This window comes from Vombatus ursinus, unplaced genomic scaffold (genome assembly GCF_900497805.2).
Source record: "Vombatus ursinus unplaced genomic scaffold, bare-nosed wombat genome assembly UNPS02014801.1, whole genome shotgun sequence".
Classification (NCBI taxonomy): Eukaryota; Metazoa; Chordata; class Mammalia; order Diprotodontia; family Vombatidae; genus Vombatus; species Vombatus ursinus.
In genome coordinates, this window is record NW_020954579.1 from 14695612 (window position 1) to 14707990 (window position 12379).

At 45.7% G+C, this 12379-nt stretch overlaps 1 protein-coding gene across 1 annotated transcript; it reads left to right on the forward strand.

Annotated features, from left to right (window-relative positions):
• Positions 1–413: 413 nt before the first annotated feature.
• Positions 414–9420, forward strand: WBP2 (WW domain binding protein 2). The gene is made up of 8 exons (XM_027873149.1): positions 414–531; positions 3087–3195; positions 5351–5486; positions 6704–6796; positions 7069–7203; positions 7436–7558; positions 7974–8050; positions 8205–9420. The coding sequence occupies exons 1-8, from the start codon at positions 476–478 to the stop codon at positions 8256–8258; spliced, it is 783 nt and encodes a 260-aa protein (XP_027728950.1). The 5' UTR covers positions 414–475; the 3' UTR covers positions 8259–9420.
• The last annotated feature ends 2959 nt before the right edge of the window (positions 9421–12379 follow it).

Here is a 12379-nt window from a genome sequence, read left to right on the forward strand (position 1 = left end):
TTGAGATTTTGGGGCACGGGGATGGTAGTTTCCTCCCTAGTTTTCTTTTCGTGGAACTGAAAATTCCCAATTCCTTCCGTGCATCCTTCTAACCCAAGAATTCTAGGCCTCACACCTCTTTGGTACTCCGGAAGTTCATCAGCTCCTTAAGTCAAGGGCGAGGCCAGAGCATCGCACGCCGGGAATTGCAGTCTTCCGACTTGTTTGTGATGAAGCCCTTACAAGCAGAGCACGTCTTGGGGGTGGAGGAAAGAGACAGAAGGCGGAAAAAGGGGGGAGGGGGAGAGAAACGAGTGGCGAGCGCGTTCACGTGACTCGAGGGTCAGGTGGTTGTTCCCCCCTCTCCCCACCCCCCACATACACACCCTGTGATTGGCTGGACCTTAATTCCGAACGACGACACGGGAGGCTGGGCACAGAGCGCAGGCGCACTATTCTCCGAGGCTGAGGAGCTGGGCGTCTGTGCAACCCGGCCATGGCGCTTAACAGGAACCACTCGGAAAGCGGAGTGATTGTCAACAACACGGAGAAGTGAGTGGCGCCACTGGGAGGGGGGAAGGTTGGGGTGGAGGCGAGTCGTCGAGGTAGGTGGGGACAGGGGAGAAAGGGAAACGAACACCCGGGAGGGGCGGGGAGAGTAACGGCCAGGGGAGGGGAAGGGGAGGGCGGGCAATCTTAGACGCCCCCCCAACACATACCCCACCAGGGAGCTGCAGGAGGGGCCTAGGACTGCAGCAGCGCGGGGGAGGGAGGGAACTGAGAGAGCTTCCTGGTGGGGGTAGTTGGGGAGGGATTAGGGACCAAGGACAGCATCAGGTTGGGGGGGAGGGTATCCCCGAAGGAGATGTGGTAGAAAGTTGGACTGGGTCTTGTGGCCTCACAGATGTCCGAGAATCTTAGGGTTGGACATTACCCATTTGGTGCTAGAATCCCCTTTAACTCCCCCCCCACCTGCGGGCCCAGCTGAGGCAACCTTCCCCTCCCCACCCTCAAAGCCTGGTTGTTGATGTAGCCGAGGGAGAATGACGTTTGAGCTGGGAGCAACATTGGGGGTCGTCTGGTCCAACTTCCTCATTTTTCAGAGGGAGGATTATGAAACCCAGAAAAGGGAAATTGACGAGAGAGAGAGAAAGACTGGGAGACTCCTGGCTTCCTACCCACCATCCTATTAAAAAACAAAACACAAACCCCCACTTTTCTTCTCTAAAACCCACAACTTTTTACACTGCTAGGGAGAGGTAGCTAAGACTTTACCCACTGCGTTCATCATGTGGATGGATGCTCATTAAACTCCTCGAATACTCCCTCCTTTTGGGAGGAGGCTAGGGTGGTCATGCAATAAATGATATTGCAATAAAAGATAGTGCCCCTCCCCAGGTTCTGTGTTCAGTACCGTTTCTCCCCCCCCACCTACTTGAACATAGGAGAGGATGCTACTCCTCACGTGTGTCGTGCTGCCTGCCTTCTGCTAGCCTCAGGGTCCCCACAAAGTCAAAAGGACCACTGTGCCAGTTAACAGGAAAGAAATACTTAGGGACCAGAACTCTTGGGAAGCAAATTTGCTCAAGTGTGAGCTTAGAGTTTAAAGCTGAAAAATATGACCTCTTCACCTTCTTACCTACACAGTATCTAACAGGCTCATCCTGTTTCTAGTAATTAACCTATTTTCTCTGCCTGCATTTGTTTTCATGTTCTATTCCACCCATCCTCTTTCAAGTGGAAAGGTTTTCAGCATAGGTCTTGAGGTTTTTCATCCGGGACACTCCTCTCTGCATGCTCTTACATGGTGGTCCTTCCCCCCCCCCCCCCAGTTTCTCTTAGAATCACTTGTTTCCCTCAGAAGTCAACAGAAATTCAGTCTTTCCTGAATGTCCCTTCCCCAATCTGTTAGTATTCAAATTATCTCAATAATTTTGTAAATTGATATGTACATATAAATGCCTTGAGGGCAGGAACTTTTTTTTTTTCCATTTTTGTCTGTATATACCCAGCATCTAGCACTGTCCCTGGCACATAGTAAGTGCTTAATAAATGCATATTCAGAGATTAATTGGTTGGAGTGGGAGGAAGACAGACCCAGCCCCTGTGAATGTTATTTGATTTTTACCTTGTAATCAGAGATATCCCATGATACCCATTGGTTTGTGACCTTTTTGTGTCCAAACAGGCTCTTGGAACAAGGAAACACTGTTGCTGTCATTCAGTATCATCTCTTGTGACTATTTTTCATTCTTTCTCAGTGGGAGTTTCTAGGACAAGGACTATCTCTAGCTTTGCCTCCCACACTTCTAAATGCTCTGTGACTGTTAAATAAGGATGTGCCTTGCTTCGCATAAATTCTTTAGTTTCATTCCAGGAAATTGGTATATAAACTGAAGTTAAAATTTGAACCTCCTTTGTACTTTTATTATTTAAAGGAATCTTCAATGAATCCTTTAATCATCATTTCATAATTTCTCATTTACATTTTCTTTTAAGTGGTCATACCTGCAATTAGGTATTTCATAGAATTACAGAGTTTCTGGAAAGGACTTCGTGGATGGTCTAGCCTGGGAGTGGAGAACCTGTGGCCTCAAGGTCCTTAAGTGCAGCTCTTTGACTGAATTCAAACTTCAAAAAACATATCCCCTTAATAAAAGGATTTGTTCTGTAAAATTTGGACTCAGTCAAAAGGCCCAACCCAAGAACCTGGAAGGCCACATGTGGCCTTGAGGCCGAAGGTTCCCCACCTCTGATCTAGTCCAATCCTTACTCTTATAATATAATATTTTTATAATAAACACAATAAGTTGTACTCCGGGCTGCCTTTGAAGATGAGAGTGAAAGAGTTGTTTTTGGTGATGTCAGCTTTAACCTTGCAAACTGGAATTTCCCTTCCTCATCTGGCACTTAGTCCAGACAGAGCTGGTTGCAGTGTGTTTGGGATTCTGCAGACCACTTGTTGAGGGGTAGTGGTGGGGGTGGGGGGGAGTGGATGTAGAGGGAGAAGAGGAGAGACTGTAGGAATTACACAGCTTTTTATCCAGACTTCAAGCCATATCTCCAATCTCCCTTATCATAACCTTTTTTCTCCCTTGCCATTATAGCATTCTAATGACCTATGATCATGTGGAGCTCTCCTTCAGTGACATGGATCACATGACAGATGCCTTCAAAGGAACCAAGAAAGGCAGCCTCTATTTGACTCCTTACAGAGTAAGTTACCTGTCATTTTTAGGCCTGACATTTTAGGAGAGTGACTCAGGTTTCTAGCAACACTGACACAGGTCCCTGAAACATTAATGACTTTATTTTCCCATCTCCCATGGTGTTTCTTTGTCATAAGCTCCTTCCAGGACCCTGGGAGTCTCCAGTGTCTCCAGGTAGCTGAACTAACAGCTCCTGAGTAAGTTTCTACAAACTCCCACACTGCCATCTTCCATTTGTGTGCAGGTGGCTAGTGCTGCTGGATTGACATAGACCTAGAGTAGGCTGAGTATTTTTCATTTTGATTTCAACAAAAGCAACTGTTAGCCTGAAGCTTCTGCAAAATGTACAAAATGATGAATATGGTGACACAGCAACAAATGTCCCAGCCAGGAAAATAGACCAGCAGTGCCTCGTAGACTGAGAAATACCAGATTGCAAAAATGGGGCTTGCTTGCTTCCCAAAGGCTTAATAAACTGGGGCTTCATTAGCCCCAGAGAAAGCACAAGGTTTTCCCTAGAAAAGACTCCTTCCCTTTAGTTGCCTAAGAGGCATAATTGTGTTGTCTTTTGGAAGGGACATTGTGTTATTCTTAATTGTCATGGCTTAACAGAGTAGGGGAGAAGATTTCATATAAACTGGCCCTGTATTGATAGGTCAGAGTCACCATCTTGAATTTCATCCAAACAAATAGGCACATCAAGACAGAGGGATTTTAGATATATTTCTAAAACTCTGGACTTACCAGGTGATTTGCTTGATTGCCCCAGAATATTATGGCTGGAAGACAGTTGAGAGGTTGGAGTGGTTTGCTTCGCTTTCAGGAGGTTAGGAAGTTCACCTTGGCCCTTAAGCAGCCTATGTTCTTCCCTATATCTGTAACATGCAACGTTTACTTCAACTTTTCCGAGAAGCTTTTCTCCATACCCTGTTCCCCAAACACTTAGGTGCCATGGCATCATCGTAATCTAGAAATGTATATTAGTTTATACTTTTCAAAAGTGTCTGATTCATATTATCTTGTATTTATATCTAGTCTAGTAAGAATGTTTTCCATAGGCCCTTTCTCAAGAAATATGTTGCTTTGTTGTTTCATATATAATTGGCCTTCTTGCCTAAAGTTTCACACTTTAATCCATGGTCCAAAAGTGCTGCCAAATTTACATTCCTGAAGTATAGGTCTGACCGTGTCATTTCCCTGCACAAGAATAGCTCTTTTGCCTGTATGAGCAAATGCAAACTTCCCTCTTTGACACAGCCTGAATCCAGCCTAACTGTCTTTATTACATGTTATTTCCCTTTACATGCTTGGTTTGGGCCAAACTGTCTTATTTCTATTTTTCACATGTCACACTCTGTCTCCCATTATCTCCTGTCTCTGGGCCTTTGCAGAGGCTCTCCCCAAGGCCTGGCATGCCCTTCCCTCTCAGTTCCCTCAATTCCTTCAAAGCTCAGCTCAAGTGCCACATCCTCAGGGCAGCTAGGTGGCACAGTGGATCGAGCACTGGCCCTGGATTCAGAAGGACCTGAGTTCAAATGCGGCCTCAGACACATAACATTTACTAGCTGTGTGACCCTGGGCAAGTCACTTAACCCCATTGCCTAGCCAAAAAAAAAAGACAAATCAAGTGCCACATCCTACAGGGCGTGTATTGCCTTGCACATTTCACATAATTAATTTCTTCACATGTATTTTGTTTATTTGTTTATATGGTCACGTGTATGTTTTGTATTCTGCCACGGAATATAAGCTCCTTGAAAACAGACTATTGCATTTCTAGTTTTGAGTCCTTGTTGCTTAGTACAGTGTCTGTCTCATAGCCAGTATATAAGAAATTTTTGTGAATGTAGACGCCTCAGATAAGAATTTTTTATACTGCATACACACACACACACACACACACACACACACACACTCTCTCTCTCTCTCTCTCTCTCTCACTCTCTCACTCTCTCTCACTCTCTCACTCTCACTCTCAGACACACACCATCACCATCACCCCCAGAGGTTCACTCTAGTATGATGAAGCAGACTGATGGAGGCTCCTTTGAAATTGGGAGTACATTTGCTGACAACAGAAAAAATCTTTGGAAATTTAGGAAATCCTAGTAAAACAGCCTCAGGTTCTCTCCAGTGATGCTATTCATTGTCTGTTCCCACAGGTTATTTTTCTGTCCAAGGGAAAGGACTCCATGCAGTCATTCATGATGCCATTTTACCTAATGAAGGACTATGAGATCAAGCAGCCTGTGTTTGGTGCAAATTACATCAGGGGAACAGTGAAGGCAGAAGCAGGAGGTATGTTATACTGAGAGGCCTTGGACAAGGTTACCTGGAAGGAACTCTTAATTGCAGTTGGCTGTTGCCTTGGGGACATTTGTCTTGCCTGAGTATTGGCTCCTCCCTTCTGTCTTCTTTTCCTTCTTACCCTCAGGGCATTTCCCAATTCTGTATTTAATTATTTAATTCCCATATCAAAACATGAGAAGTTAACTGATCAATTAGAGATCTGTAGGCTAGAGAAGGACATTTGTTTTCTAAGAGCTATAAAATGTTACTATTTTAAATGACATCTTGGGTCTTTTAAGCCAATGAGAACAAAATTTTTCCATCTGTCCCTGGAGATTATCTTTTTAAACTTTCAGCTGTGAAAAGGAACCTTAAATGCTCTTAGGAGAGGAGACCTTGTGTTCTAGCCTGGGTGCAAAAGAGGAGCCCTTTTTAGATGCAGAGAGGTCTTCTAGGGGAGAGGGCTTTAAAAGTCTCCCTCTTCTGGCTCTAGCAAACTGTGCTTTCATTTGGTTTTCCTCACCTGAGCAGGTCCTGCCACTCAGAAGCCTGTTATTAGACCTCAGGGCACCTTGTGGTCTCCCCTCAGGTTCTCTTTGGTCAGCTGGGCTGGGGGAACCTTCTGCAAGACTTAGGTCTCTTTTGACTTGCAGAATGTTGCTATTGACAGCTGTGCCCTGTACCTGAAGACTCTTGGCCTCGTGAAGTCACTGTTATTGTTGGCTTTTTTGAGGCCTAGACCTGAGGTGAGAGCCCCTTTCTCTTGGCCTTTAAGGCAAAGCAGAGCTGTCTCCATTGTTGTTGGATCTTGGCTTCCTGCCTCTCTCCATATTCCCCTGACTGGCCTAATGATAAATTTCTCTGTCTGCAAGGACTGGAGTGCCCCAGTAAGGATCTTAGCACCTGGGGCTCTGTTGTTGCAGGAAAAGCTCTTTGTTCTGATGGCCAGAGCCAGGGGGAAGAAGGCAGCCCTGCGGCTAAGCCGGGGCCTGGTGTGGGCCAGAGTCCAGGCGCAGTCTTGGCAATGAGGGAGGGACAAGTGCTGATCAGATTGCACAGCTGAGCCAAATCTTTCTCTGCAGGCTTCCAGGGAAGTTGGACAGGGTCCCAGAGAGGACAAATAATCATCTCTTCAGATACAGCCCAGCTTTCTTTCTACCTAGTTATTTGTTCATAGTCTCTCTCCCTCTCTCTCCCCTCCCCCCTTCCCTCCTTTCTTTCCCCAGGTGGCTGGGAAGGATCAGCTGTATACAAATTGACCTTTGCAGCAGGGGGCGCCATTGAGTTTGGACAGCGAATGCTACAGGTGGCTGCCCAAGGTGTGTAGACTCTAAAAGCTGGGTACCAAAGATAGAGGGTTTGTTAGGACTGGCTGGGTTTGTATCAGTGCATCCTGGGCGGGGTAGGATCTCAGAATCTCAAATATAGGAAACAGGAACTCTGAACTACATTCTAAGAGGTAAAAGAAAGAAAAGAGTTGATTGAAAATTATAAATTCTGAGGATGATATTTATTCCCTTCATCGGAGCCTCTACTCTTTGTTGTCCTCTGATTGAGTAAGGCTTCTGTCCCTTTTATTCTGTGATTACAGCCTCCAGAGGTGAAGTCCCCAATGGAGCTTATGGGTACTCTTACATGCCCAATGGAGCCTATGCTTTTCCTATGCCAGCTGCCAATGGAATGTACCCAAACCCTCCAGGCTATCCCTATGCGCCACCTCCACCTGGTGAGTCTGTTTTGCTTCTGCTGGTCCCTGCATAAAAGGGAGGGGTGTGGGGGCGTATGTGTGTGTTTAGAAATTTGGAGTTTATTTAAGGTTTAACAGAGAAATTTCAAATTTGTCTGGGTGTGCTGACAGGATAGTTGAATTGTATGCGTGACTCGACTCAGTGGTCAGGTGTTTACCGTAGAGAGCCGTCTGTCCAGAGTGGTTATTTGGCTCTTGTTTTGCCAAGCAGAGTTTTATCCAGGACCTCCCATGATGGATGGAGCCATAGGGTACATGCAGCCCCCACCGCCTCCATATCCTGGACCCATGGAGCCACCCGTTGGTGGCCCTGATGTACCATCTACTCCTGCAGGTAAGGGACCCATTGTGCCCCAGACGCAGCTCAGACATGCTAGCAGTGCTGGGGCATTGTTCCCCAGTAGGAGGGTACATCTTCCAGGTATTTCTAGAGAACCCTAGAAGGTGGGAAAGAACCTGACAAAGTAAAAGTAGACGTCCCCCGCCCCCCTCTCTGTGATTGAGTGCGACCTCTCGAGGACCAGTGGACCCCTGAGATCAGTAATTCCCAGGGTATCCAGCTCCAGCTTCACTGTGTCAGGTGGAGTTGGGTGGAGTGGAAGGGAAGGGCTACCAGCAACTGCTTCTACATTAAAATCAGTGAAGCTTAGAGGAACTATTGACCCCACTTTTGTAGGAGCTCCTTCCCTTGGAGAAGGGAGAGGATGATAACCCAGTCATGCTTGGGATATGTGTGTGTTTCTTTTTAGCCGAAGCAAAAGCTGCCGAAGCTGCTGCCAGCGCCTACTACAACCCTGTCAATCCCCATAATGTCTACATGCCCACGGTGAGTGTGGGGTGGGGGGAGGGTTGGAGGGCAGCAGCCTCTCTGGGTAAACCACTAGCTAGAAACCATTGTGGGAGGGTTAGGGGAAGGAGATCATTTGAAGTTTCTTCTATACTCTTGGAGTTGGTCCCATTTCTTTTTTTCTTCTCTTTAGGACCAGCCCCCACCACCTCCATACTACCCCCCAGAAGACAAGAAGACCCAGTAGATGCACCTGCAGTCTCCTCATCACTCACCTGCTCCCTTATTCCCCCAGAGCTGAGTTTGGAGTTGGTGGGGAAGCTTTTGTCAAACCTGGCCTTTCCTCTAGGCCTGTGTGTAGTTAGCAGTAACAGGCACGAAGAGAAGGGGGGGGGGTAGCCTGGGAGAGTTCCATGAGACATTGACACCTCTCCTCCACCTTCGTCAGTGGGATTTTCCACTCAAGTTGCCATTTCCATTTTACTCCTGTTGCATTAACACAGTTTCCCATAAAGGAGGGGACTGTTCCTGACCAGCTCCTCAGCTCCTACCCAGCACTCTTATTTTGTAATTCATTTTGGACTGTGTTTGTGGCTCCTCCCAGCCCAGATCAGCAGAGGTATCTATCTTCCAGACCCGGGAAGGTGGCTTGAACTCATCCCCACAAGGGTCCCCTTCTAGTCCCTCCCAGCATTCCATCCCCACCCTAAACTCTCTCCAGCTGTGAAGTCCATAAGACTGGGTGGTGGCATGCCCTCGAGAGTCCCATCTTTTCCATTCCCATCCCTTTTGGGGTGTCACACCTGTTCATACTCCTACTAGCTTTACTTTTATATCCCCACCACTTTGTTGTGGTTTTTGATCGTGAGACTGCAATACCTAGGACTGGTGGAGGGAGAATAAAGGGAAGACTGTTCAGCTTCAGAGGAGAACATACAAATGACTGCTTGACTTTGCTCCCTTGTATTCCTAACTCATGCTTCTGGGGGGTCTTGAGGTTCCCTCCTGTGCCCAGAGGGGCTGCCTAGGCCCAGCGCTGAAGATTGCACGTCTTATCTCACCCTCCTTAGGGCTCCTGGCTAGGTGGAAATTGGGTGTACCTGGGGCCAAGTGTTCCATGAATCTTGGGGCCTGGCTTAGTCCTGAGTAAAAAGGTGTCCGTTGTCAGTCCCAATTCAGTTATCATCTCTTCACTTTAAGCTTCATGCCTGATTGGTGATTCTTCCCTGGATGCAGTAATTTCCTTTGATTTCCTCTTGGACTGACCAGAGTGTGAGAAGATCATTATTTAAAAGAGAACTCCCTATTTATTTGAACAAAAATCCAGTTAATATATTAATGTGAAATAAACCCTGTTGCACCTTGATTTGTTTGCCAAAACTGACCTAGTAAAGATGAAGTAGCTTGACCTTCCTGTCTACCTGTGTGTGTGATGCCTGAGCGAGGATCCCTGACCTACCTGGGGCCATGTATTAGGAGCTCCAGGGAGCCTGGGTGAGTCCTCCTCTGTGGGAAGTGCCAGTTCTCACCAGGCTTCATGCTGTCACCTTTCCTCTCTGTTGCTCCAGGATTGAGCCCTGCTTTTGATCCAAAATGGCCCAGCTCAGAAAATGCCCCAAGCAGAAGTCTGTAAGAGCCAAGGGCTGAAGAATTGTGGGAGCATTACAGTTTGTCTTCTAGATAATCCTTTCTTCCTTTTGCAATATAATCCCAGGCTGAGAGCTATCAATGAAAAAACGTTGAATGCAGCTGTGGATGTGGTTTGGGCTAAAGAAAGCCAGTCTGCTTGTTCCTCATCTAATGTACTTTGGACTCCTAAGTGGAATTAAATTCTCAGGCACAATCCTTCTGCCCCTCTGTGAGGTTCATTAGTTACAGAGGGCTTTGCAGTATAACAGGACCATGGGGCTCTGGGCTGTTAATGTGGCCAATTCACCAAATCTCTGTAGACTTATGTTAATGTCCAGCTCTCTGAAAACTGCTCAGCCCTGTGTGTACTGTAACTTCCCTACTCCCATAAACTTAATTCCTTGTCTTTGAGCATAGGGCATGCCAAAAGTCCTGGACTTCAGAGTTGCACCCTAGCTGCCAGATCTGTGCTGCCTATGCTGACATCCCTGGGACATGGGGTATGGGGGATGGTACACAGACTTGCACTGCCGTCCTTCTCCTGGACTTAGTGCTTCCATAATCTTGTGGGTGGGTATCTGGAAGGTTATATTCCCCTCGTCACCCCCAACTTGGATTAGAAGCCCAGCCTGGGGATTTGTGCCATGGGAGATGGCCAAGATTAGTCAGGATTGAGGCAAGAGCTGCCCTCCCACCATGGTAAATGGTCCTGTCATTCTCTTGCATACACCATATCTCATCAGTTTTTTCCAAGGCTGACTGTTACTTCTCTAACAACCCCAGACATCTAGGGCCAGAAACAGGAGTTGGCACATTCTTTGCAATTTTCAGACCTTCCCTTTGTCACCATTAAGAATCCCTTCAACTTGTTTGAACTGGCAGCTGAAGAAATCAAAGCTATCAATAATCATGAAAAAGTGCTCTCAATCACTATTTAAAGAAATGCAAATTAAGACAACCTAGGTACCACCTCACACCTAGCAAATTGACTGGCTACCATGAGGGATGAGGAAAATGACAAATGCTGGAGAGGATGGGGAAAAATAGGGACACTAAGTGCACTATCAGTGGATCAGTGAACTGATTAGGCCATTCTAGAGAACAATTTGAAACTGCCCAAAGAGCTATAAAACTGCTTACCCTTTGACCCAGAAATACCGCTATTAGGTCTGTATCCCAAAGAGAGAAAAGGAAAAGGACCTATAGGTACAAAAATTTAACAGCTCTTTTGTTGTGGCAAAAAATCAGAAACTTAGGGATGCGTATTAATTGTGGAATGGCTAAACAAATTGTGGTATATGAATGTAATGGAATACAATTGCTCTATAAGCAATTATGAGTAGGCAGATTTCAGAAAAACCTGAAAAGACTTGTATGAACTGATGCTGAGTAAAGTAAGCAGAACCAGGAGAACATTGTACCCAGTAGCAGCAACATTTTATGATGATCAACTATGATGGACTTAGCTCTTCTCAGCAATGCAATGATCCAAGACAATTCCAAAACACTTGTGGTGGAAAATGCCACATCCCAGACTAAGAACTGTAGTCTAAATGCATATTGAAGCATATTATTTTCACTTTGTTGTTTTTTCTTTCTTGTGGTTTTTCCCTCTTGTTCTGATTCTCTTTCACAATGTGACTAATGTGGAAATATGTTTAACATGATTGTACATGTATAACCTATTTCAGATTGCTGTCTTGGGAAGGGAGGGAGGGAGAAAAATTTTAAAATCTTACAAAAATGAATATTAAGGGGCAGTTAGGTAGCACAGTGGATAGAACACTGGCCCTGGAGTCAGGAGGACCTGAGTTCAAATCCAGCCTCAGACACTTGACACTTACTAGCTGTGTGACCCTGGGCAAGTCACTTAACCCCAATCCAAAAAAAAAAGAATGTTGAAAACTATCTTTACATGCAATTGAATAAAATAAAATAAATTGAACTAAAAAAAAGAAATGACAGAAAAACCTGGAAAGACTATATGAACTGATGCAAAGTGAAGTGAGCAGAACCAGGAACACACTGTACACAGTAACAGTAATATTGTAGCAATGAGCAACTGTAAAAGACTAATCAATACAATGATCCAAGACAATTCCAAAGGACTCATGAAAAATGCTATCCACCTCCAAAGAGAGAACTGATGAACTCTGAGTGCTTTTCTCCCACTTTCTTCATTTTTCCTGGGTTTTTTTTGGGGGGGGTTGTTTGTTTTTTGTAACATGCAAATATGGAAATATATTTTGCATGATTTCACATATTAAAAAAAAAAGCCAAAAACCCTCTATCCTGTCCAGAGCCTTGCAGCAATTATCTATGGACTTTTAAGTCACTCTCCGTCCTCAAGAAGATCAGTGGCCTGCTCATGGTTGGCTTCCCCATAGCAATCACTATCTACTTCGAATACTCAGGCCCCTCAATTTCTCTACCCCTTCAACTCTCATGAACTTAGTCATCAGTTTACCATACTCTCACAAACACGTGGTCACATTAGCCTCTGCCCTCAACTCCAATGCATCTATCCCCGTACTAGACAGTACCTATACTAGGTTCCCAATGTATCTGGAAAGGGGAGGAAAAAAGGCAGACTGGGACACACCTATTAGTGCATTTGAAAGGGGAAAGTTGGCTTTGGGTGGGGCTGGGGTTAAGAACAAAGAAGATTTCTCTTTTGCTTCTTTGGGTGGAGCCAGGGGTATCACCCCAGTGGAATGTCAACATTCAGGCTAGGCTAGG

Bases quoted from the DNA above. Each gene is read 5' to 3' on its own strand.
- WBP2 (XM_027873149.1), top strand. From the start codon at position 476: ATGGCGCTTAACAGGAACCACTCGGAAAGCGGAGTGATTGTCAACAAC. The intron at 532-3,086 runs GTGAGTGGCGCC...TTGCCATTATAG, and splicing joins ATTGTCAACAACACGGAGAA to CATTCTAATGACCTATGATC. The intron at 5,487-6,703 runs GTATGTTATACT...TTCTTTCCCCAG, and splicing joins AGTGAAGGCAGAAGCAGGAG to GTGGCTGGGAAGGATCAGCT.